Source organism: Carassius auratus, chromosome 12 (assembly GCF_003368295.1).
Source record: "Carassius auratus strain Wakin chromosome 12, ASM336829v1, whole genome shotgun sequence".
Lineage (NCBI taxonomy): Eukaryota > Metazoa > Chordata > Actinopteri > Cypriniformes > Cyprinidae > Carassius > Carassius auratus.
The window spans coordinates 1,769,058-1,796,573 of record NC_039254.1 but is presented as its reverse complement, the minus strand read 5'-3'; the positions used below and the strand labels follow the sequence as shown (position 1 = coordinate 1,796,573).

The 27,516-nt window shown below is 45.6% G+C and overlaps 1 protein-coding gene and 1 pseudogene across 39 annotated transcripts; one reads left to right on the top strand and one right to left on the bottom strand.

Annotated features, from left to right (window-relative positions):
- Positions 1–450: 450 nt before the first annotated feature.
- LOC113111428 (fibroin heavy chain-like) lies at positions 451–9,988 on the bottom strand. Of its 39 annotated transcripts, none has more exons than XM_026276135.1 (9): positions 9,731–9,926; positions 9,368–9,499; positions 7,289–9,289; positions 5,963–6,298; positions 4,844–4,963; positions 4,520–4,735; positions 4,232–4,291; positions 3,200–4,123; positions 451–2,011 (listed from the first exon to the last, which is right to left on the bottom strand). In XM_026276135.1, the coding sequence occupies exons 1-9, from the start codon at positions 9,822–9,824 to the stop codon at positions 654–656; spliced, it is 5,241 nt and encodes a 1,746-aa protein (XP_026131920.1). In that variant the 5' UTR covers positions 9,825–9,926; the 3' UTR covers positions 451–653. The 39 variants fall into 39 exon arrangements, with proteins under 39 accessions (XP_026131920.1, XP_026131925.1, XP_026131891.1 ...); XM_026276140.1 differs by having other exon boundaries at positions 3,200–4,075; XM_026276106.1 differs by adding an exon at positions 9,940–9,988 and having other exon boundaries at positions 3,200–4,735; positions 9,731–9,853.
- A 3,410-nt stretch (positions 9,989–13,398) lies between these two features.
- On the top strand, positions 13,399–26,955 carry LOC113111427 (rho GTPase-activating protein SYDE2-like; annotated as a pseudogene).
- Positions 26,956–27,516: the final 561 nt, after the last annotated feature.

Below are 27,516 nucleotides of genomic sequence, written 5' to 3'. Positions count from 1 at the left end.
AGCAAGATCCACTTGCATTTAGCGGGTATTAATGTCAAGCCCTGGTCTTATGAAATGCAGTGTAGTTTGCAAGAGCAAGTTTGTTGCAGAATTGCAACTGAAGTGCAAAGCAGCACTTGTGTTTAAAGGTATGGTTACAACGTTTAAGGTATATTAACAAAAGCTTCAAGTTGTTACTTGGTCTAAGCATGCATCCATGTTCAACGAACATTGCCACAGAAGCACACTTCTATAAGCCCTTGCATATTTTATTACTTGCAGTTTTCAAAATTCATGAAGTGTTTCTAAAGCACCAAATTGGCATATTAATGATGTATTCTGGCTGGAGTAAAGGCTGCAGGCAACTCCACTTTGCCAAGAATAAAAAGGTAATTTATTAATAAAAAAAAAAAAAAAAAAAAGTGATAAAACGGTCAGAAAACAAAAATGCCAACTCAAAATAAAGCAATTGTTTTTTATTTGAGGTGGTGGTAGTTGGGGGAAGAGACAGAAACCATTCACTTGGCATCTTTTCCTTGGTTTGCTTAAATGGTTTAGAGCACTGAATTGGAAAAGATCTCCAGTAAGTGTCATGCAAAATTCCCATGACCATTTCCTTGACCACATCCCTGACAATTCCCTCGAATGCTTCCCTGGCCAATACCACTTCCCCATTAACTTTCCTGGCCTATACTGCTGCCCTGGCTGTTTCCCTGGCCAACACAATGACCAATTCCGGTGCCCTGGCTGCTACCTTGGCCCACTAGGCTATCCTGGCCCACACCTTGATCCACTACGCTATCCTGGCCCACTACGCTATCTTGACCCACACCTTGATCCACTACGCTATCCTGGCCCACAACGCTATCCTGGCCCACACCTTGAGCAACACCACTGCCCTGGGCCCGTCCACTGCCCTGGCCCACACCTTGGCCCTGTCCACTTCCCTGGCCCATACCATGACCAATACCGGAGCCCTGGTTGCTTCCCTGGCCAATTCCACTGCCCTGGTCCACACCTTGGCCAATTCCACTGCCCTGACCTAGTCCACTACCCTGGCCGATACCAGTACCCTGGCTGCTTCCCTGGCCCACAACGCTGCCCTGACCAACAACGCTGCCCTGACTCACACCTTGGCCAATACCGCTGCCCTGGCTGCTTCCCTGACCCACACCTTGGCCAATTCCGCTTCCCTGGCCTCGTCCGCTGCCCTGACCCACACCCTGGCCCCGTCCGCTGCCCTGACCCACACCCTGGCCCCGTCCGCTGCCCTGACCCACACCTTGGCCAACTCCGCTGCCTTGGCCAACTCCGCTGCCCTGGCCCACGCCTTGGCCAACTCCGCTGCCCTGGCCCACGCCTTGGCCAACTCCGCTGCCCTGGCCCACGCCTTGGCCAACTCCGCTGCCCTGGCCCACGCCTTGGCCAACTCCGCTGCCCTGGCCCACGCCTTGGCCAACTCCGCTGCCCTGGCCCACAACGCTGCCCTGGCCCACAACGCTGCCCTGGCCCACACCTTGGCCAATACTGGTGCCCTGACTGCTGCCCTGGCCAACAACGCTGCCCTGGCTAACACCTTGGCCAATACTGGTGCCCTGACTGCTGCCCTGGCCAACAACGCTGCCCTGGCTAACACCTTTGCCAATACTGGTGCCCTGACTGCTGCCCTGGCCAACAACGCTGCCCTGGCTAACACCTTGGCTAATTCCACTGCCCTGGCCCCGTCCGCTGCCCTGGCTCACACCTTGGCCAATACTGGTGCCCTGACTGCTGCCCTGGCCAACAACGCTGCCCTGGCTCACACCTTGGCCAATACTGGTGCCCTGACTGCTGCCCTGGCCAACAACGCTGCCCTGGCCCACACCTTGGCCAACTCCACTGCCCTGGCCCACACCATGACCAATACCGGGGCCCTGGCTGCTTCCCTGACCCACACCTTGGCCAATTCCGCTTCCCTGGCCCCGTCCGCCGCCCTGACCCACACCTTGGCCAATTCCGCTTCCCTGGCCCCGTCCGCCGCCCTGACCCACACCTTGGCCAATTCCGCTTCCCTGGCCCCGTCCGCCGCCCTGGCCCACACCTTGGCCAATTCCGCCGCCCTGGCCCACACCTTGGCCAACTCCGCTGCCCTGGCCCACACCTTGGCCAATACTGATGCCCTGACTGCTGCCCTGGCCAACTCCGCCGCCCTGACCCACACCTTGGCCAATTCCGGTGCCCTGGCCAACTCCGCCGCCCTGACCCACACCTTGGCCAATTCCGCTTCCCTGGCCCCGTCCGCCGCCCTGGCCCACACCTTGGCCAATTCCGCCGCCCTGGCCCACACCTTGGCCAATTCCGCTTCCCTGGCCCCGTCCGCCGCCCTGGCCCACACCTTGGCCAACTCCGCCGCCCTGGCCCACACCTTGGCCAACTCCGCCGCCCTGGCCCACACCTTGGCCAACTCCGCCGCCCTGGCCCACACCTTGGCCAACTCCGCCGCCCTGGCCCACACCTTGGCCAACTCCGCCGCCCTGGCCCACACCTTGGCCAACTCCGCCGCCCTGGCCCACACCTTGGCCAACTCCGCCGCCCTGGCCCACACCTTGGCCAATTCCGCTTCCCTGGCCCCGTCCGCCGCCCTGGCCCACACCTTGGCCAATTCCGCCGCCCTGGCCCACACCTTGGCCAATTCCGCTTCCCTGGCCCCGTCCGCCGCCCTGGCCCACACCTTGGCCAACTCCGCCGCCCTGGCCCACACCTTGGCCAACTCCGCCGCCCTGGCCCACACCTTGGCCAACTCCGCCGCCCTGGCCCACACCTTGGCCAACTCCGCCGCCCTGGCCCACACCTTGGCCAACTCCGCCGCCCTGGCCCACACCTTGGCCAACTCCGCCGCCCTGGCCCACACCTTGGCCAACTCCGCCGCCCTGGCCCACACCTTGGCCAACTCCGCCGCCCTGGCCCACACCTTGGCCAACTCCGCCGCCCTGGCCCACACCTTGGCCAACTCCGCCGCCCTGGCCCACACCTTGGCCAACTCCGCCGCCCTGGCCCACACCTTGGCCAACTCCGCCGCCCTGGCCCACACCTTGGCCAACTCCGCCGCCCTGGCCCACACCTTGGCCAACTCCGCCGCCCTGGCCCACACCTTGGCCAACTCCGCCGCCCTGGCCCACACCTTGGCCAACTCCGCCGCCCTGGCCCACACCTTGGCCAACTCCGCCGCCCTGGCCCACACCTTGGCCAACTCCGCCGCCCTGGCCCACACCTTGGCCAACTCCGCCGCCCTGGCCCACACCTTGGCCAATACTGATGCCCTGACTGCTGCCCTGGCCAACTCCGCTGCCCTGGCCCACACCTTGGCCAACTCCGCTGCCCTGGCCCACACCTTGGCCAACTCCGCTGCCCTGGCCCACACCTTGGCCAACTCCGCTGCCCTGGCCCACACCTTGGCCAACTCCGCTGCCCTGGCCCACACCTTGGCCAATACTGGTGCCCTGAATCCTGCCCTGGCCAACAACGCTGCCCTGGCTCACACCTTTGCCAATACTGGTGCCATGGCCAACAACGCTGCCCTGGCTCACATCTTGGCCAATACTGGTGCCCTGACTGCTGCCCTGGCCAACAACGCTGCCCTGGCTCACACCTTGGCCAATACTGGTGCCCTGGCCCACACCTTGGCCAACTCCGCTGCCCTGGCCCACACCTTGGCCAACTCCGCTGCCCTGGCCCACACCTTGGCCAACTCCGCTGCCCTGGCCCACACCTTGGCCAATACTGATGCCCTGACTGCTGCCCTGGCCAACTCCGCTGCCCTGGCCCACACCTTGGCCAACTCCGCTGCCCTGGCCCACACCTTGGCCAACTCCGCTGCCCTGGCCCACACCTTGGCCAATACTGGTGCCCTGAATCCTGCCCTGGCCAACAACGCTGCCCTGGCTCACACCTTTGCCAATACTGGTGCCCTGGCCAACAACGCTGCCCTGGCTCACATCTTGGCCAATACTGGTGCCCTGACTGCTGCCCTGGCCAACAACGCTGCCCTGGCTCACACCTTGGCCAATACTGGTGCCCTGAATCCTGCCCTGGCCAACAACGCTGCCCTGGCTCACACCTTTGCCAATACTGGTGCCCTGGCCAACAACGCTGCCCTGGCTCACATCTTGGCCAATACTGGTGCCCTGACTGCTGCCCTGGCCAACAACGCTGCCCTGGCTAACACCTTGGCCAATTCCACTGCCCTGGCCCAGTCCGCTGCCCTGGCTCACACCTTGGCCAATACTGGTGCCCTGACTGCTGCCCTGGCCAACAACGCTGCCCTGGCTCACACCTTGGCCAATACTGGTGCCCTGGCCCACACCTTGGCCAACTCCGCTGCCCTGGCCCACACCTTGGCCAATACTGGTGCCCTGAATCCTGCCCTGGCCAACAACGCTGCCCTGGCTCACACCTTTGCCAATACTGGTGCCCTGGCCAACAACGCTGCCCTGGCTCACATCTTGGCCAATACTGGTGCCCTGACTGCTGCCCTGGCCAACAACGCTGCCCTGGCTAACACCTTGGCCAATTCCACTGCCCTGGCCCAGTCCGCTGCCCTGGCTCACACCTTGGCCAATACTGGTGCCCTGACTGCTGCCCTGGCCAACAACGCTGCCCTGGCTCACACCTTGGCCAATACTGGTGCCCTGGCCAACAACGCTGCCCTGGCTCACACCTTGGCCAATACTGATGCCCTGACTGCTGCCCTGGCCAACAACGCTGCCCTGGCTCACACCTTGGCCAATACTGGTGCCCTGGCCAACAACGCTGCCCTGGCTCACATCTTGGCCAATACTGGTGCCCGGAATCCTGCCCTGGCCAACAACACTGCCCTGGCTCACACCTTGGCCAATACTGGTGCCCTGACTGCTGCCCTGGCCAACAACGCTGCCCTGGCTCACACCTTGGCCAATACTGGTGCCCTGACTGCTGCCCTGGCCAACAACGCTGCCCTGGCCCACACCTTGGCCAACTCCACTGCCCTGGCCCACACCATAACCAATACCGGGGCCCTGGCCAATTCCCCTGCCCTGGCCGACGCCACCAATACCGTGGCCAATACTACTACCCTGGCCAATTCCACTTCCCTGGCCAATGCCGCCAATACCGTGACCAATACTACTACCCTGGCCAATTCCACTTCCCTGGCCAATGCGGCGACCAATACTGCTGCCCTGGCCAATTCCACTTCCCTGTCCAATGCTGCCTCCCTTGATGCTCCCCTGACGAACACCGCCAATACCGTAACCAATAATGCTGCCCTGGCCAATTCCGCTTCCCTGGCCAATGCCACGACCAATACTACTTCCCTGGCCAATGCCGTGACCAATACTGTTGCCCTGGCCAATTCCACTTCCCTGGCCAATGCTGCCTCCCTTGATGCTCCCCTGGCGAACACCGCCAATACCGTAACCAATAATGCTGCCCTGGCCAATTCCGCTTCCCTGGCCAATGCCGTGACCAATACTGTTGCCCTGGCCAATGCCGTGACCAATACTGTTGCCCTGGCCAATGCCGTGACCAATACTGTTGCCCTGGCCAATTCCACTTCCCTGGCCAATGCCGCCAATACCATGACCAATACTACTACCCTGGCCAATTCCGCTTCCCTGGCCAATGCCACGACCAATACTACTTCCCTGGCCAATGCCGTGACCAATACTGCTGCCCTGGCCAGTTCCACTTCCCTGGCCAATGCCGCCAATACCGTGACCAATACTGCTGCCCTGGCCAATGCCACGACCAATATTACCCACGCCTTGGCCAACTCCGCTGCCCTGGCCCACGCCTTGGCCAACTCCGCTGCCCTGGCCCACGCCTTGGCCAACTCCGCTGCCCTGGCCCACGCCTTGGCCAACTCCGCTGCCCTGGCCCACGCCTTGGCCAACTCCGCTGCCCTGGCCCACAACGCTGCCCTGGCCCACAACGCTGCCCTGGCCCACAACGCTGCCCTGGCTCACACCTTGGCCAATACTGGTGCCCTGACTGCTGCCCTGGCCAACAACGCTGCCCTGGCTAACACCTTTGCCAATACTGGTGCCCTGACTGCTGCCCTGGCCAACAACACTGCCCTGGCTAACACCTTGGCCAATTCCACTGCCCTGGCCCCGTCCGCTACCCTGGCCCACACCTTGGCCAATGACCGTGCCCTGACTGCTGCCCTGGCCAACAACGCTGCCCTGGCTAACACCTTGGCTAATTCCACTGCCCTGGCCCCGTCCGCTGCCCTGGCTCACACCTTGGCCAATACTGGTGCCCTGACTGCTGCCCTGGCCAACAACGCTGCCCTGGCTCACACCTTGGCCAATACTGGTGCCCTGACTGCTGCCCTGGCCAACAACGCTGCCCTGGCCCACACCTTGGCCAACAACGCTGCCCTGGCCCACACCTTGGCCAACTCCACTGCCCTGGCCCACACCATGACCAATACCGGGGCCCTGGCTGCTTCCCTGACCCAAACCTTGGCCAATTCCGCTTCCCTGGCCCCGTCCGCCGCCCTGGCCCACACCTTGGCCAACTCCGCTGCCCTGGCCCACACCTTGGCCAACTCCGCTGCCCTGGCCCACACCTTGGCCAACTCCGCTGCCCTGGCCCACACCTTGGCCAACTCCGCTGCCCTGGCCCACACCTTGGCCAATACTGATGCCCTGACTGCTGCCCTGGCCAACTCCGCTGCCCTGGCCCACACCTTGGCCAACTCCGCTGCCCTGGCCCACACCTTGGCCAACTCCGCTGCCCTGGCCCACACCTTGGCCAACTCCGCTGCCCTGGCCCACACCTTGGCCAACTCCGCTGCCCTGGCCCACACCTTGGCCAACTCCGCTGCCCTGGCCCACACCTTGGCCAACTCCGCTGCCCTGGCCCACACCTTGGCCAACTCCGCTGCCCTGGCCCACACCTTGGCCAACTCCGCTGCCCTGGCCCACACCTTGGCCAACTCCGCTGCCCTGGCCCACACCTTGGCCAACTCCGCTGCCCTGGCCCACACCTTGGCCAATACTGATGCCCTGACTGCTGCCCTGGCCAACTCCGCTGCCCTGGCCCACACCTTGGCCAACTCCGCTGCCCTGGCCCACACCTTGGCCAACTCCGCTGCCCTGGCCCACACCTTGGCCAACTCCGCTGCCCTGGCCCACACCTTGGCCAACTCCGCTGCCCTGGCCCACACCTTGGCCAACTCCGCTGCCCTGGCCCACACCTTGGCCAACTCCGCTGCCCTGGCCCACACCTTGGCCAACTCCGCTGCCCTGGCCCACACCTTGGCCAACTCCGCTGCCCTGGCCCACACCTTGGCCAATACTGGTGCCCTGAATCCTGCCCTGGCCAACAACGCTGCCCTGGCTCACACCTTTGCCAATACTGGTGCCCTGGCCAACAACGCTGCCCTGGCTAACACCTTGGCCAATTCCACTGCCCTGGCCCAGTCCGCTGCCCTGGCTCACACCTTGGCCAATACTGGTGCCCTGACTGCTGCCCTGGCCAACAACGCTGCCCTGGCTCACACCTTGGCCAATACTGGTGCCCTGGCCAACAACGCTGCCCTGGCTCACATCTTGGCCAATACTGGTGCCCTGAATCCTGCCCTGGCCAACAACGCTGCCCTGGCTCACACCTTGGCCAATACTGGTGCCCTGACTGCTGCCCTGGCCAACAACGCTGCCCTGGCTCACACCTTGGCCAATACTGGTGCCCTGACTGCTGCCCTGGCCAACAACGCTGCCCTGGCTCACACCTTGGCCAACTCCACTGCCCTGGCCCACACCATAACCAATACCGGGGCCCTGGCCAATTCCCCTGCCCTGGCCGACGCCACCAATACCGTGGCCAATACTACTACCCTGGCCAATTCCACTTCCCTGGCCAATGCCGCCAATACCGTGACCAATACTACTACCCTGGCCAATTCCACTTCCCTGTCCAATGCTGCCTCCCTTGATGCTCCCCTGACGAACACCGCCAATACCGTAACCAATAATGCTGCCCTGGCCAATTCCGCTTCCCTGGCCAATGCCACGACCAATACTACTTCCCTGGCCAATGCCGTGACCAATAATGCTGCCCTGGCCAATTCCGCTTCCCTGGCCAATGCCACGACCAATACTACTTCCCTGGCCAATGCCGTGACCAATACTGTTGCCCTGGCCAATGCCGTGACCAATACTGTTGCCCTGGCCAATGCCGTGACCAATACTGTTGCCCTGGCCAATGCCGTGACCAATACTGTTGCCCTGGCCAATTCCACTTCCCTGGCCAATGCCGCCAATACCGTGACCAATACTACTACCCTGGCCAATTCCGCTTCCCTGGCCAATGCCACGACCAATACTACTTCCCTGGCCAATGCCGTGACCAATACTGCTGCCCTGGCCAGTTCCACTTCCCTGGCCAATGCCGCCAAAACCGTGACCAATACTGCTGCCCTGGCCAATGCCACGACCAATATTACTTCCCTGGCCAATGCTGCCTCCCTTGATGCTGCCCTGGCCAATTCCACTTCCCTGGCCAATGCCACGACCAATATTACTTCCCTGTCCAATGCCGTAACCAATACTGCTGCCCTGGCCAGTTCCACTTCCCTGGCCAATGCCACGACCAATACTACTTCCCTGGCCAATGCCGTGACCAATACTGTTGCCCTGGCCAATTCCACTTCCCTGGCCAATTCCGCTTCCCTGGCCAATGCCACGACCAATACTACTTCCCTGGCCAATGCCGTGACCAATACTGCTGCCCTGGCCAGTTCCACTTCCAATGCCACGACCAATACTGTTGCCCTGGACAATTCCACTTCCCTGGCCAATGCCGCCAATACCGTGACCAATACTGCTGCCCTGGCCAATGCCACGACCAATATTACTTCCCTGGCCAATGCTGCCTCCCTTGATGCTGCCCTGGCCAATGCCACGACCAATATTACTTCCCTGGCCAATGCTGCCTCCCTTGATGCTGCCCTGGCCAATTCCACTTCCCTGGCCAATGCCACGACCAATATTACTTCCCTGGCCAATGCTGCCTCCCTTGATGCTGCCTTGGTCAACGCCACCAATACCATGACCAATACTGCTGCCCTGGCCAATGCCACCTCCCTTGACACTGCCCTGGCCAATGCCACTTGCCTGGCCCCTTACTTGACAACTTGCCTGACCGCTTCCCTGACCACGTGGTTCACTGCATGCAAAGCCACCAGTGGCGGGGCAACATTTCTGTGTGGCAGGACACTGGCCATCATGGAAACAACCTTCAGCACACAGTGGAATCATCTCCGGTATGGGGCATTTCCCTGGCTTCACTGTGTAAACAGATAGTCAGCTTTAGTTTGTGTTTTGTTTTTATGGAGCTTTAGATTCCATTATTAACGGAAACTAACTGAAAACAGGCAGCACACAAACAGGACCACAGTCAAATCGACAGCATTTGTGTCCTCCAGGGCAGTCTTCATCAGAGGTACATCCTCGATGGGATGGCACGACCGTCAGCGTCGCCGGACAGTAACCATCCACTAGAGAATAAGATGATCATGGGGAGTTGGGGGACTACAGTTTCAGCATTTGTGATTCAAGGATTTCACAAGGAGTCACAAACCCAAATTTTACAGATTTGTATGATTCAAATCAAGTGCTTTATAATCTAATACCCATTCATAAACTGTTAAATTAATTTCAAAAGACAGAGTCGCTAATTTCTGCATTTCTTCAGGCAGTGTAAAAAAAAAAAAAACTGATCTTCTCACCTGTGGTTCGTCTTTGATTAGCATGAGTTATGCTCAAGTATCCGATCAAACACAATAAAACAGCAGTCAATGAGAAATACACTCGAGCGGCCATCCTCTCGGCCTGCAATCTCACGATAACCTCTACTAGAAAATTTGCTGAATTAGTGCATCAGGAGAAGCCAACAGCACACAAAACTAAAACAAATAAGTGTTGTTGCAATACTAACATCTGTAAAATGGGGTTTTAAAGATTCAAGGAGAACATTTCACTTCCAGCACTGATCAAACTCACCTGCACGTAGCTTTCAAGTAATCTAAATTGCATAGATTAGCTTGTTCAGGTGTGTTTGATTTGGGTTGAATGAGCCAGGGGCATTTCTAGCCATTTGGTCAAGATTCCTCAAATCTTGTCCTGGAAGGCCAATGCGCTGCAGAATTTAGCTCCAACCCTGATCAATCTCACCAACCTGTGATTTTCTAATGACCCTGAAGACATTGATTAGCATGTTCAGGTGTGGTTGATTAGGGGTAAAGCTAAACTCTGCAGGAAAGTGGGCCAGATTTGAGGATTCCTGCCCTAGGTGAATTCCCTATTGGCTCCCCCCAGCCCAACCCCAGGCATTCCTGGCTGCTAAGATTTTTTTTATCTCACATAAATGAATTGTATTACATGTGGAATTGGATACATGTTTATACATTATCAATGACTACTTTTTGTATTTATCTGTTTTTTGTTCAATTGTTTTTTTTTTGTTGTTGTTTGAAACATTAATTTAAAGTGTCAATTATTGCATTATTATTTCAGTCAAACCCATAAAAACCCTTTGTTTCCCCCCAAAAAATTATAAAAGACTGAGCGGTTGCATAAAAGTAATCAGAATGCAACGTGTGAACCTCCCCTTTAAACAATACAACGCTATGAATGTTAGAGGATATTTAAATGTTATAATAATAATAATAATAATAAAAATATTACTTTAGTTAAATTGAATATTTGTTCGGTGATAACTATGTAAAAAAAGAACGGTCTTATCTGTAAGAAGTTTGCAATCAAGCTCCGCCTACTTCCGGTTTTATCCACAGTTTCCCAAAAAATATGTTCACTGGAGTGATGCTGATGGAAATTCAGCTTTGCATCAAAGAAATACATTACATTTTAAAGGATATTAAAAATAGAAACCATTATTTTATATTTTATAACATTTTGCCAGATTAATGTTATTTCTTGTATTTTTGTTTGAATAAATGCAGCCTTGATGAGCAGAAGAGACTTCTTTAAAAAAACATTACAAGTCCTAATGATCCCAAATTTTGTACAGTACATTTCTTTGAAATCTTTACACTATATTGCATCTGTTTCCACCTCTGCATGAATATAAATGCATATATCTGTATTAAAAGTGAGTGTATTGTGTGTGTGTTTGTGTCAGGGTTTGTTTCGAGTCGCTCCATCTGCCTCAAAGCTGAAGAAGCTGAATGCAATGTAGAGAATCTTAAAACTCTATCAGCTCCATATTGCTGTTTTATATGCATTTTCACAGCACAAGCCTGTTGAAGAAGGCCTGACTGCCGTTTGTGTTTTAACAGGTTTAATGCAGTGTCTTCAGTAGCAAACACAATCTAATGTGTTGAACTAGTTAAATTCGTTGTTAGATTTAATGTGTCATAAACAAACATGCAAGGGTTGGGTTGATGTGAAAGACAACAGGAGATGCACTTTTTCACTGGAGGAAGTGTTATTATAGATTATGGACTTGTATTTTAGTTAAAAAAACATCTTAATGATTAATTTGTTTCAGCTTTTTCAGTCCTGTCGGATTTTTATTTTCCGTCACTGATGTGTTTCATGCTCGATTTACACTTGAACAAACGGAGGCCAAATAAACAGCATCATTCGCTCAGAGAATTATTATTATTATTATTTTTTAACATTTTGTTGTTTGATTTGAAGAGGCCCCATGTGTCAAAATGTGTTTAATAAAATCAATAATTTTTAATGACATATATTTGTGCATGCATTTTGTTTTGGTTTGTTTACTTCTGAAATATGACGTATTTCTCAGTGAAAAAATATATTCAGCAAGATTATCCATCAGGATCCATAAAATAGGTTTTTATACCAGAAGACCAGAGAAGACTTTGTTTCACATAATTCGCACCGGCAGATGGCGCTGCTGTAACATCTATCTATCTATCAGCCAAGGTAATACATTTAGGTAATAAAAACGTTGTGGGAACATTGTTTTTAAATGTTTTTAAAATGTAGTAATGCCAACTTCGATTATTTATTAAAAGATTAGCCTAAAAAACGTTTCTTACAGTCTTCTAACTTTTTTATTTTTCACCCAAAAGATAAAGTTATTTGAACATTGTAAGAACGGTACATATGGAAGCCCACTTACGCCATGGAATAAAAAAGGTAATTGCACCTTTTATCTCACACTTTTTTTTTCACATTTGCGAGTTTACATCTCAGAATCGTTTCATATAAACTCGCAATTCAAATTTATTTTTCTGAGAATTGTGAAATATAAATGTACAATTGCGAGTTAGGCTATAAAGTCAGAATTGTGGAATATAAACTTGCAATTCTGACTTTGTTTCTCTTGCCATATTTTTTTTAGAGATACTGGCCGATATATTTCATATTTCATTTTAGAAATGGAAGTCAAATTACAGTATTTTTATTTCCGCAGTAATGGTCTGTCAGTCTGTCGGTATACATAGACATAATAAATACTTATTAACATATTTATGATGTATAGTCCGTATATACTGACAGTAGACTGTGAACTACATTTCCCATGATGCATCGATTCGCGCGTCTCAGCAGTGGAATGTGTGGAATGTGTTTCCTGTGTTTGGCTGCATCACGACTCCGTTCTAGTGATGGGAAGTTCGGATCATTTTACCGACTCGGACCTGTGAGTCTCGGTTCAGCAAAATGAACGAATCTTTTTTCGAGTCTTTTTGTTCATTTTTATAAAAAATGAACAAAACATGTCTACTAGTACACCCAAACGTTGATCACAATACAAACAATACAAAACTATAAAGCTATAATAAACAGAAAATATTAATTCATTTTTACCTGGGTCTTATGATTACCTCCCATAAGCTCTAACCACAGACTGTGTAAAAGAAGTTGTCCTGACAACAAATCTGTGTGTATATTCTTTTGTTATGATTTTAAGTGTTCTGCCTTAATGTTTTAATGTTTGTATTGTTTAATAATAAAAAAAACACTGTATAAAAGGCTTTAACCTATGGTTCAAATGGGTGCATAGTCATTATTATTATCATCATCATCATAAGCATTACTATTATAATTATTATTTTCTCTTACAGTTATTGCGTTTCTGGACTCAAATTGTAGCTTTTTACTTCTTACACAGTGAATTTCTGTCATGAAGGTTAATGCTGTAACAAAGGTCATAAAGAGTTGGTTGTTATTAGTATTATTATTATTAAGTCTCTTTGGTCTGTCACGTGATGAATGAACGACTCGAAAAATCCAAAGAATCATGAACTAATCAATTATCTTTCTGGGTCATCATATATTGACTGAAATATGTGAAAGACTAATTCCAGGACAGAACCTAGAGAATTCTGCGCATGCGCGACTGAACGAATCACATTCCGAGACGACTCGTTCTTCGCGAGTCACTTGAAAGATTCGTTCGAAATGAAGAACGAGCCATCAGCAGTCCGTTCTTCAGCTCGGTCTCCGCGCTTTCCCGTGAGTTTCGGCGGAGATCGTGAGTCGAATGAGCGGCTCTGAGGAGCTTCAGTGATGGCCGAGCCGCTGCTCAAACGAACCTTCTCCAGACTCCGGGCAAAAGAGCGATTCCGCCGCAAGACGGACCCCAAACTCACCGGTGAGACCCCCAGAGCTTTATTACAGGACAGCTGGAGTTTAGCAAAATAACGCAAATATATTGTTCTAAAATGCTAAAAACAGTTAGAGAGCTGTAGTGGTTACAGAAATGCTGTAGATATGTTACTTTTAAATAAGTTTAGTTTGAAAAAAAAAACTTTCTATATATTTAGGCTGTTATTATATAAGCTACTTTTTTACTAATTTCTACCAGTCAGAAGTTCGACGATTGTTTTTCGAAATGTTAGAATAGTTGTAATGTCGTAAAAAGTTACAAAACTGATATATAATAGATTTATGTTACATAAATAACACAATGAATAATAAAATAAAAATGAAATAATACCGTTCCTGCTCTGGACATTCATCATCAACTTATGGAGCTGATTTTAGAAACTGAGGAAATATTTTTTTTAGCATATATATATATATATATATATATATGTATATATATATATATATATATATATATATATATATATATATATTTAAGTTAATTGTAGCAGATGGTGACAATGTCTCTTTCACTCTATGATTCAATTTATCCATAAAATATATATCTATCTATCTATCTATAAATGTAAGCTATATATTTTTCATTATAATACTTCACTATTTGCTCCAATTGTAAAAACCTAAAAATATATATATATTATTTTAGTTTTCTAAAGACGCTATTTATACGCCAAAATAGTTGTGTTCTTGTGTATATTTATATTTGTCTTCAAATCTCTCTTTTTTTATTTGCCTTTAGATCAGACATTTTTTTTAAATCATGAGTCAGTGTGTCCAAGTTTCTAGTTTAATAGATTCGTTTATTTTGTAGAAATGCTCATGTTGTGTATGTCACACAGAGAGCTCTGTGCTTCAGTATAAGGAGGCTTTAATGCTTCTTTCTCGTGTGATGAGGTTATTTTGACAGAACGACTGACAGCGAGTGACAAACGCTGCTGGATCTTGAGAAAACCTTTGTGAGTCAGTTACATAATGTGTTCATTCGAGAGGACAGCAGCTCTGCGTCATCATTGAACGCTGCTCGCATTCTGTGTTACACACACAGCATCACTGAGACATATAATTAACCCTTTAAAGCCTTACATATACAATAAAATATAATTTTTGGAAATTCTTAGCATTGCATATTACTAATCAAAAATTAAGTTTTGATATATTTACAGTAGGAATTTTATTAAATATCTTCATGTAACATGATCTTTACTTACTATCCTAATGATTCTTGGCATCAAAGAGAAATGTATAATTTTGACCCATACAATGTATCGTTGTCTATTGCTACAAACATCTCTGTGCTACTAATGATCACGTTTATGTGAAATACGATACAGCAGGTTTTATAGTGTTAATACATGTCCTTTTACAACCACACAGTCTGCTAGACGTTCACTTTAACCTGATTTCTATACCTCATGAATAACACGAGCGTTTAGAGGGAATCTCTTGTGTATTAATTTGTAGACTCTAACAAACATCACATTCAAACTCGAGGTGACTGTGTGTTGGTTTAGTCTGGTTTTATTTAATGTGCTCTCACAGACCGGTCTTTACTGCGATACCGTACTACAGTACAGTACTGTAATTAGTACCATGTTTATGTAGTGTGTTATTGTTTGCATGACAATCCTGAGAATTTCTCGTCATGTATACTTTGGAAAGAGCAGCATCAACTTTCTGATAAGCATGTTAGTGTTTGTCTGAAGAGAGAAGGTCAGAGTGTTTGTTAAATGATGACAGATTTTTGGATGCATTATACCTGTAAAGACTCGAGACACACAAAAAGCAGAAATGAAGGTTGACAGCTTTTAATGGTTTTGTCTTCCTCTTTCTGTCTCTCTTTCTCTTTCTCTTGCTGGTTTATGTCTAAAATAGGGAAAGTAGTTTGCTGGCGAGCTTGTGTGTGTGTGTGTGTGTGTGTGTGTGTCATCATGCAGTCATTGTGGCACTATGTGAGGAATGAGAACGAGAAATATTGATAAGAGTCCGAGAACAAGAGTGTGTCTAGTATCACACATAATGACTACATAGACAGCTCCCTTGTAAGGCAGCATCCTAACTGAAATAAACCCTCGAAAGTGAGTGATTCGAAACACTATGATATAATACCCTGACTACAGTAAACTGCGCACATACACTGCTGCGATTTTAGTAAAAAACAATAATATTGTAAAAGATTTCTATTTTAAAATAAATATATATTTTAAAATGTGATGCATTTGATGAGTAGAAAGTAAAAAAAAACCCAGCATTTATTTGAAATAGGATGTCTAAATGTCTTTATTGTCACTTTTGATTAATTAAATGCATCCTTGATGAATAAAAGTATTAATTTCCCAAGCTTCTGAATTATAGTGTATCTATCGTTTATTTCTACAGAAATATTGAGCTGTTTTCAACTGATAATAATCAGAAATGTTTCTTGAGCATCATATGTTCATGATTTCTGAAGATCATGTGACACTGAAGACTGGAGGAATGATGCTGAAAATACAGCGGAGCATCACAGAAATACATTACACTTTAACACAGATTCACACAGAAAACAGATGATTTACATTAGAATAATATTTCACTATTTTTACACAAGTTTTTATCAAATGAAGCCTTGGTGTTTATAAAAAACTGAATTATTCTTAAACTTTTGTCTGCCAGTTGCTTGAATGTTGCAGTGCATTCTGGGATTGCTTTTTCCACATTTGATGCTGCCTTAGAACTAGTCCAGAAGAAGTTGTGCTGCATATTCTGCCCCTCTCAGATCCATTAGGAACGAGGGCAAAGCTGGAGCTGAAAGTATGTGAGAATCAGAGTCCAGGAGAGAAAGAAGGAATGTGAACTCGACGCTTGGGAATAATGATCCCAGCTGCAGCTCCACGGCTGTTGAGAGCCATATCACTGCTTCCCAGAGGAGTGTGTGTGTGTGTGTGTGTGTGTGTTGATCAGTGAGGGTCAACAGAGCCTTTTTTTTCACTGTGCATCTGTGAACCACATGAGAGTCCAAACAGAAAACTCTGTGATCTGTTTTCCTTCTTCTTTGACTCATTGAGTCAGCGACTGAAACAAGAAAATACTGCTTTATGTCTTTCTTCCAGTAGTTCTTATGACTCGTGCCTTAGTATTTTGGGTGGACTTTAACTATGTATTAACTGTTAGGTGTACAATGTACTTGTTGTTTTCATGGTGTATTGTAAATCTCTTGTCCTGTGTTGTGGTGGGATGGTGATGTTGGGTGGGTTAAGAGAGAGAAGTAGAGTCACCAGTGTAATTATAGATGTATTTATAGAAATTAATTACATCTGAAATTGTACGTAGGCATTTTTTTTTGTGCTAATTATAAGTGCAATGTGTCAGATGATTATGTTTTTAAATATGTACGTTTTTTATTACTTTAGGTTAGGACCTTATTAAATATATAAAGTGTTATATTTTCAGTTTTCATTTAATTTGAGTAATTTTATTGTATTAAATAAAGTAACTTTTTATTATTACTGTAGGTTAATTTTTTTTTTAAGTTTTAGTGTTTTAACTTATTTCAGTTAGTTGTCATGGCAAGATCTTTAATTAAGTTTTTTTGTTTATATATTATTTTCTTTCAGTTACTGAAAAAAATTTGAATGAACTAACATGCACAGCTGTATTTTGATGCATTAATGTTAACATTGATTTAAAACTGCTGTAACATGTATTGCTCGTTGTTAATGTTACTGAATGCATGTTTGATGTTAGTGTTATACACGTACAGTATAAATGACTGTAATTAATCTGAGTTAACAATAACATACGATGCTTTTTGAGGCTGTTTATCGCCTCTTTCTCATTTCTGCTCACTTTGAGTTCCTCTGACATCACGAGGAAGCTTCAACAGAGAAGTACAGCATGTTCTCGCTGCTCCACATTAGAATGTAAACATATGTCTTTTTGCTTCATAATTTCTCTCTCGAGTGGCCGTCTAATGCTTCAGGACCTGGACTGTTTATACAGAGAGTTTAAGCCCAGAAAACCTCATTGTAACTCATTGTTATTCACTTATTGAAAACAGGTAACTTGATTTGTTTTCTGGTTCAGTACAAGCCACTAACCTCTATGGGCAGCAGTAATAGTGTTCCTTGAGAGATTAAACTCAACAGATCTGATCTCTGCAAGCGCTGTGTTGGAGATCTAGACAGTGTCTGAACGTAAACCATTTCCGTCGGTGTAAATTAGATCAGTTTTGTCAGCATCTCCTGTGTAACTTCAACAGGCTTCCTTCAGGTTTGCTTGTCTGTTTTTCTGCAGAAAAATATTTATGTTTTTAATCCTTTTTTAACAACTTCCTTTTCCCGAGGCTTTTCCTGGAAGCAGCAATTCACTGCTTGATCAGAGAAGAGCATTAAAACTGTCTGTCCTTGCAATAAAGTACAGTCACAGTACAGTATACATCACACACACACACACACATACATAGATTTAAAAATATATATATAATTTTAAATACAGAATTTACAATTGTTTTATAAAATGTATTTTAAAATGTTATATATAAATTAAATATGTATTTATTTTTTTAAACCAAAATATATTAATATTTCCTATTCATGTATTTATATATAAAGTTATTTATTTAGTAATTTATTTTTCTTGTATTTATTTTAACTAAGTTTATTTCAAATGTATTTATTTCAAAATATTGTCTGTGCATCAAAAATATATTGCATATATATATATATATGTATTTTTTTAGTTTATTATATAAAAATAAATGAACATTGGCTTATTTTCAAAAAGTATGACATTTTTAGTATTTTTATGAATTCATCCAGTTAGTTATTTATCAGTTTATTTTTTCTCATAAACCGTTTGAACTATTTTGTTGTGTTTACAGTATGTTAAAGAACACTGTTTCTTGGTCGTATGGGAACGCAGATTTTATGGGCCTGTGTCCAAACAGAAGTAGAGTGTGGTTTGAGCCCCTCTGTGAAAGTATGCAGCTGTCAGCGTACTAATAAACTGATAATGCTGTTCTGGGACGATGTTTAATTCAATAATCCTGCCCTAAACAGAGCTGCTTCCAAACTGAGAAACAGAGCATTGCAGTTTGATGTTGCTCCCGCACAGAAGGAAAAGATTCGGTGCAGAATCAGATATGTGTGGAAAACAGTATTCCCAGCATCAGAGAATGGACCACTATTCAGTAAGATGTTCATTGTTTTCTGTGTACAACTGAATAAGCAGCGCTGATTAATCATTGAGATAAGAAGCTCATCCTAGAACAGTACGGATTGTTCAAGGCCTTCAGATGACACAAGTTATGCTTTTATGTCTTTTAAAGTTATCATGAAAAATGAATATTAATGCACGATGTTTAGAGCATGAGCTCTAGATAATTAATAATCTGAGTTTTTCTGCATTAATATCTACATCATTTAAGTCTGTTTTAGTTACAGTAGCATGCAATCTTTATAGTTTGTGCACTGCTCAGTTCTGACCATCAGAAAGAGATTTGATTCAGAATTACAGAGAAGATTGAGCGCAGATGTTTAGAAGCCAGTTTCCTCTCTATCTGACGATCTGATGCTCGATCTCTCAGAGGACACATCTTCATGGGGGATCTGGAGAGAACCAGGCTTTTCCAAATTGTGTGTCCCTCTGGATTGGGCCTGGTTTCACTCTCACATTTCTTTTAGATGAGGACAAAACAATAACTTAGTTTTAAAGATCATGCATATTCGTTTTGCCTTTATTTTTGCTGCTCTGTTAGCAGTTTCTTAATGCCTCTGTTTTTGAAACAGGAGCTCATCTTCCATGTTTTGGGTCTCTCCTGATGTGATTATTAATAGTTTGGCTTGTGTTTTCGGGGCAGATGAGAGCAGTACAGCGACAGGATGTCTCAAATTATGCTGCAGAGATGTGGGCGGCTGAAGGGGGCAGGGAACGGCATTCTGGGAAAAACTCTTTAACCGTTACGCCATGAATATTCTCAGCAAACATCGCCACTAATTATTTCACACTGTCAAACATGATAAATAAACTCAGGAGCAAACAAACATGCACGAAGCCCTGTCAGTTTGATTAATGAAGATAAAGTTTTTATCTTTCAGCAATCTTTCATGGATTCGTTTTTCGATGCACATCTGGGTTTGACTAACATTTGTCGTTTCTGATACTGTTCAGTTGATCTTTAAGATTTTTAAAGAAGAAATATTTTCTAGCAAAGCAAGTCTTCACTATCACTTTTTATCAATTTAACATTAAACATTAAAAAAGTTTAAATAAAAAAAAAAAGATAAAAAAGCACTGACCCTATTTGTTACAATATATTTAAATTTAGAATAAATGTTTTTCTTTTTCTTTTTTTATTCATCAAAGAATCCTGAAAAAAGTATCACAGATTCCAAAAAACAATAACAAGCAGAAAAACATATTTTCTACATATTCTGATAATAAATCAGCATATTAGAATGATATCTGAAGGATCATGTGAATCAATGGAAAGCTGAAAATTCAGCTTTGATCACAGGAATAAATTATATTTTAAAGATTACTAAAATAGAAAACTGTTATTTTGAATTGTAATAATATTTCACAATATTACAGTATTTTTCTGTATTTTTAAACAATAAATGCAGCCTTGACGAGCAAAAGATACTTTTTTAAAACATAAAAAATCTTACTAATCCCAAATGTAAGGCCACTTCTCTAAGCAGACATGTTATCGGCTATGCTGATAATGTACAAATGGCTAAATCTCTCGTCTGATTAATCATCTACTGTCCGTACATGACTAAACTGAAGCTCTATGTAAAGGTTTTCCAGTGCACGTGGATATTTCGCAACTAAATAGAGTCAGACCAGTTTATCAATGTGCTGTTAAAACCCTGAAAAGACTTAAACACAGAGACTGTTGAATGAGCGTCCGAGGTGAAGGGTGAGTCCAGCGTGCCGCCCATGAGAGCGTGCTTTGTGTGACCGTGTGTATTCTGGGGTGTTGTAATGAATAGTGAATAGGGTTAAGTGTGTGTGTGTGTGTGTGTGTCCAGCTGTGAAGGAAAACCCTTTACACAGACTGCTCATTGAAAACATCTCAGCGACCCAACAGCTGTGTGTTTGTCACTGAAATTGCTCCCTGTTTTGGCTTTTCGGACTTCCTTGTGTGCCACTGTTACCTATTTGTCTTCATTTTTTACTTTTTGTTTATTACCTAACCTAATCTTTAAAAATATATATGCTGTCCTCAGCCTGTAAAGCAACTGACACCAATTGCACAGGTTTGATTCTCAGGGAATGCATGAAGTGGTAAAAAATAAATAAAAGAAATGGATCCAGGTCTCCGCCAAAGGCTTTTCTGCATCTTCCTTCAGTTTATTTGAGCAATTTATCTCAGCAAGAAGCTCTAGTTTTTGTTTTTTTTGTCTGTTTCTCTTCTTCTCTTTTTCTTGGCTGCTTAGGCAAAACAGGAAGTCATCTGCTGGCCCACTTAACATAGTGTAACACTTCCTGCTCAGGAATGCATAAAGGGGTCTGTGTTTTTCTGTTTTCATCTTCTTGTAATGTGATATATTTCAGAGCGAACCAAGATATTTATTGAAAACAGAGTTTGCACTATATCTCATATTTACATTTATGCATTTGGTAGATGCTTTTATATAAAGCGACTTGCATTGCATTCAAGGTTTACATTTACATTGTTTCGGTTCATGCATTCCTTGGAAAACGAACCCTTGATTCTATCCACGTTCTAATGCTTGAGTTTCAGGAACACTTAGAATGCATGGAAATGTCACTGAAAGTCATATTTGTTCTAAATGCTGAATTTGAACTTTTCCTGAAACACACTCTGACGTAGGCACCAAATATCCCGTGTAAATTTCATACGGGCAGTTTGGAAATCCAATTTGCTGTATTCCCAATTGATTCCAAACTGATCCGGCTCTCTCTGCACCCTCAAATTAAACTTGCGCATTCCTAGCTGTCAAACTTCCCATCAAAGCTTTGTGCAGTGTTTAAGCAGCATTTGCGGTTTAAGCATTTGGTTGCTGAGTGTTGTCTTGGCCTTGTAAACTAGCAATGGTTTTGACATACTCATGTGCAGTGCTAACTAAAGAGCATTTGACGGAGATGTTTTTATCCAGAGTCATGCAAGCCAGAAGAGATAATGCGCAGAGCCCATCTGGAGGGCACACGGGAGTTATTCATGTCTTCTGGAATTGGATAAGATATTTGGCTAACTGTGTGTCACAAGCCACGCTCATAATTTAAAGAGGGGAAAGAACAGACGAAGAAAGAGAGAGAGAGAGGGAGGGGAAAACAGAGGGAGTTTAGAGAAACTTCCACATGTGCAAGAGAGGGAGGGAGAAGGAGATGGTAAATATCTGCAGCCCTCCTCCTGAAGTCTGTTTTATGACCTTTTTTTAAAATTCTTTCCAGTTGTCCTCTTTCTTCACTGCTTGTCCACATACATCACTGTAAACTCATCTCAGAAATGTTGTTTTAGGGAGAAATCTAACCCTGTAAAGGTTAATAGCCCCCAGTTTCACTTTTACTTGTGGTATTTGATATTTCCGAGTGTTGCAAGTCTCAAGGGATCCATTTTTCAAGTTAGTCACTCCAATCCAGACAAATATTTCAGCACCAAATAAGGTCAAAACTCCTGCTATGGTAACGATTGCTGGTTTCTCTCCTCTGCCTTAGAAGTGACAGAGAAGGTGGACCTTTTCCAAAGTTCTTCATCAACTGCATCCACCTCAGGACGTGCTGAGACGGAGAGCTCCATCGTGGAGGAGTGTACCAGACGCTCCCAGATCACCGTCTCCAAAAAACAGAACTGGGCCAAACTTCCCTCTACGAGCAGAGACCCAGCCAGCACAGATCTGTGTACGAGCCTGGTCTACGGGCAACAGGACTGGGACTTGTGCTCAGGAAAGGCTGAGGTCTCAAAACAGGCCTGGAGCCAAAGGACTTTGAGTGAGGATGGTTCTAAAAGGAAAGATCTGGAATTGGAGTTTGGATATTCCAGGACACAATGCGATTCCATTGACGCAGGTTTGCCGGAGTTGACTCCTGCATCTACAGCTTTTCTGGATGTGTGTGACTCTTCCAGCTCAGCGAAGATCTCCGGGCAGGGCGCCTACCTCCAGCACCTGGACAGAAGCAGTCGGGCCTGGGTACTGTCCACCGGAAAGCCCCAGGCGTCAGATGAAGTCCTCCCAACCAGAATCACAGAGTGGCAACAGCGCCCGGGTGGAGATGGAAACATCTGGTACAACCCCATTCCTGAAGAGGACGACTCGAGGGCCACCAGAGGAGCAGCTCAGGGAAAATATGGAGATCCGTGGAGAAGGAGAGAAACTGGGGAATCGGCAAAGGAGAAACAAGACCAGAAACGATCAGGGGGGTTGAGTCCCACCGGCGTACATCAGATGAGAGAGATTCAAACTGAGGCCGACATCATCAGGATGGATACCTCGGGTATGGTCAGGCTTTCCATTACGCAAGAGTTATCTCAAGCCAAGCTGCTTTGCCAGCATCCTTGCACTTCACATAACTGGTCTTAAAACTGAGGTTAAAATGAGCAGTGCTGTGTGAAAAAAAATATTTATAGTCAGATGAAATGTTGTGCTATGATTGTCATTCACAAATTTCAAAAATAGGATGGGGATTAATCACATTACATGTAATTAGAAGTTATATTCCTAAAACCTAGTGAGCATTTTAGGTGTGCCTGAGAGGCTGTTCCAAAAGGTAGGTGGCATAATTATAATGATGCTGCCTTCTAGGAAACCTTCTTTTTAGCCACAATTTAGGCAGTGTGTCACAGAAAGTTCAACATAATAAAAAATTGGTTTAGGTCATCAGCTCATTAGAGACTGAAGTGGGTGTGTGAAGCCAAATGAGGTGTAGTGTTGTGGGTTCTCCTAGAATGTGGTTGGGAACAACTCATGTAGAGAAGGGCTTGACAACTAAAAGATTAGTTAGTTTAGTTCCAGCCCTGATGGAACTCACCTGTCTGTATGTTCCTCGTACCCAAAGAACTTAATTATCTTGTTAATCTTGAGGTCCAGAGTTGCCCACCTCTGATGTAAAGCAGTGGATCCCAACCACTTTCCTGGAATCCCACAACTCTGCACATTTTGCTTGTCTGCTTAATCAAATACATCTTATTCAGGCCAGCAGCTCATTAGAAGAGACTCCAAGACCTAAAATGTGTGTCTCAGACAAAAGAGACTAAAGCATAATGTCCGGTGTTGGAGGGCTCCTGAAACCACTGATACAGAAAGGGCTGGGCAACTTGATTAGGGGTGTCCAAACCTGCTTCTGATAGGTTAGCATCCTGCAGAGTTTTAGCAAAGTGGATCTTGAGGTCCAGAGTTGCCCTCCCCTAATGAGTACTGTTCCAAATCAGTTTATGAGAGGGGTGTCCAATCCTCCCCCTTCTAGACCAGGGGTTCTCAGCTCTGGCCCTTGAGGTCCACTTTCCTGGAGAGATAAACCCTCATCAAACACACCCAAACAAGCTAATCAAGATCCTCAGGAATGCTAGAAAGTTATAGGTAGGTGAGTTTGATCAAGGTTGGAGCGAGATGATAACCTCTGTTCTAGATGACTTTACTTCCAGCGCTAATTAAAAACATCTTATCAGCTACTCAAGGTCTTCAGGATCTCTAGAAGCTTCCATTTCCACTCCCAAGTTTCAATTTCTGTTGTCCATCATGCTGCCTACACATGTGGTAACCAACAAGGCATCTCACTAGGTTTTAGAAAAGACTGAGGATAACTTCTACTTGCTTGTCAGGGCTTCTTAAAGTTTCAGGACCATCTTAAAGGTTAAATTCCTTGTTTCTAACATTGTGTGTTTCTTTCGGTTCAGATCTGATTGTGCTACAGTCGGACTGTATTAGTTCTGCTAGTGGTGGGAACTCTGACAGTCCTGGGGTGCCAAAGAAAAGCCCCGGAGAGGGTGCGATTGACAAGATCAAGTCTCCAGGAACAGTGCGCCGGCTTTCTATGAAGATGCGTAAGCTTCCGGAACTAAGACGGAAGCTCAGCCTCCGCTCATCCCGTAATCAGCGTAACGGACAAGGGAACGCCAGCAGTGCACCGGGAGCATCCGATGAGGCGTCACCACCAAATGCACGCAAGGAATCATCCAGCGTCATCAGCAAGTACCACTGGACTCCAGTGCACCCGCAAGGCCAAGGCGTCGATCCTCTCGAACACGTTCTGCTAGTAAAGGAGGATATCTTAGTGATGGAGACTCACCTGAACTCTTGCCAAAGCAGGGCTTGGGTCAGGAATCGAAAGGGTCGCCTACACCACCACCGCACCTTGGAGCACAGGATTCCCTCGCTGTGGCAGACGCAGAGTCGTTCCGCTTGTACTCGCTGGCGGATCAGCCTCGCTGTGCTCAGAGACTTTCAGGGCTGCTCACGGTGCATCTGCTGGGCGTCGACGAGCTGCTACGATCGCCTCGGAACGATGCTGCTAAAGAAGTCTTCTGTGCCATTCAAGTGGACGGGGTGACCCGAGCCCGGACATCCCTGCTCACCTGTCGAGGGGCGTGCCTCCCACTAAACCACACCTTCAACCTGGAGCTCGAGAGGGCACGGCTGCTCAAACTGGTCATTTCGACACCAACGAATGTCAGCGGAAAACAACGGCTGTGCCGCTCCTGCACGTAACCGTGTGTGCTGTCTGGGTGCTGTGGCCATCCCACACCTCTTCAAGGGTAAGACAACTGCTCGTTTGTGAATCAAGTCACAAGGTGAAGCCGATAGTTCCCACTCACATTTCTGATCGGATGAGCAATTTTAAATCTGTTTTAACTGAAGTACATCAGTTAAATTCTATAGTGACTCGACTTCATGTTTAGCCTCACAACTCTTTAAAGTTGGCACGTAATCTATTTTTGTCAAATATATTATTGTGAACAATTCATCCATGCATTTATTTTATTTTAAAATAAATGTTTTGACCTCTAAATGCTCATCAAGATGTCATAATCTTCTCTTGGGTGACACATCCAGAATTCTCCAGTCATTTAGTCCTCATTAACCCATTCAGCTCTGCTTCCATCCAATCAGCAGCTGGTAGATTGAACCAAGTCCTGTCCTGCCCTTTTCAATAGTGTTGTCAAAAGTACAGACTTCATTACCAGTCGGTACTAAAATTTTAAAACCTTTTAACATTTAAGCGCTGTTGAGCTGATTCCTAAACACAGCTGACTGGCCAATGTGTTCACAACATGGATCAATATTTTTCTGAGAACTATGAACAGTTTTGAAAAAAGAACAGTTTGGATATTAAGATATTAAATATTAAGATATCTTTAATACTTTTCAAGCTACAGCCATTGAAACTATGGGGGAAAATGCTTATAATATAAATTTGCACATATTTGAACTGTCACTATTGGCATATAATGCAACAAAGATTGCTAAAATCAACAGATTTTACTTATAGATCCACCGATCTCTGTATAAATATAACAATCTATAAAGTAATTTTTCCCTTCTAATGTGGCTTCAAATCTCATTTACACTCATCTTGATGCTTCTCTACAAAAGAGTGGATTATTCAGTAACATTTTTCAGTCCATTTTTTGGCCTTCATCACAAATTGTAAGCAAAAGACAAAACAAAATCAAACTTATTGTAAAATTTGACAAGGAAAGACCATGTTATATAATAAATTCTGTAGCACTGACACATTTATGCCATTGCACAACCATTAAACAGCCATTAGCTTTGATCTTGTGTTTTGCTCTTATCTCTTTATCTCATCTCTCTGTCTCTCGCTCCCGCAGCGTCTCGCAGTCAGCAGCTGTGTGTCCGTCTGGAGCCTCGCGGATTGCTGTATGTGAAGTTGACCCTTCTGGAGCACTTCGTGACCCCGTTCCCCCGCCTCAGTGACCTGCCTCCTCCTAATGTGTTTGGGATGGAGCTGCGCCACCTGGTGGAGAAGGAGGCGTCTGCGCTCCGAGTGCCTCTGATCATTCAGAAGTGTGTTTCTGAGATCGAGAGGAGAGGACTGAAGGTGAGACGCGCTCAGAGATCTGTCAGACCCGATGTGTGCTGAATAAGACTGTACTGAGAGACGATGTGTTTCTGTAGGTGGTGGGATTGTATCGTCTTTGTGGCTCCGCGGCGGTGAAGAAGGAATTAAGGGATGCGTTTGAGAGGGACAGTGCAGCGGTTATCTTGAACGATGAGCTCTATCCTGACGTCAACGTCATCACCGGTCAGTCTGCCTCAAATAACACACAATCTGATATATCTCCCCACATATTTACTATGGAAGCTGGTTTCTGCTATGGAATTAAAAAAATCACAAGTAAAGTTGACATTTAATCTCACAGTTCTGACTTTTGTTTCTTAAAACTTTGAGTTTGTATCTCACAACTCTGATATTTATTTTCTCATAGTTATCAGAAAAACTGAATTATGAGAAGTTGGAATTGTATAATTTTTTTTATTATTATTATTTAGTGGTGGAAAGTGTTATTATAGTTAATAAAAAAACAGTTTTTACTTTTTTGTTACTTGAAATAAAATAAATGTTTTAAAAACTGAATTATTATAAAATATAAAAAGCTTAATCTTATTTTCATTTCAACTAGTTTCCGAGGCAAACATTTTCATCTAGTTTAACGTGATATACTAAAATAACTCAAACTAAAATAAAATTTGACACAAACCATATAAGCATATTTAAAAACAAAAAAAACAAAAAAAAAATACACAAATAAAAGGACAAAAAATGCACAGCAAAAATATTTTTTTTTGATCAAATTCAAAATATGAATAAAACTGTAATACTTAAAATTATACTAAAAGAATAAGAATTTTGAAGAAGTAAATTTGAAATGTAGGATATAAACTAAAAAAATTATTTTTGAAAAACTGTAAATGTGAAACTGAGACTTCTGCATCATCTGAAGCTG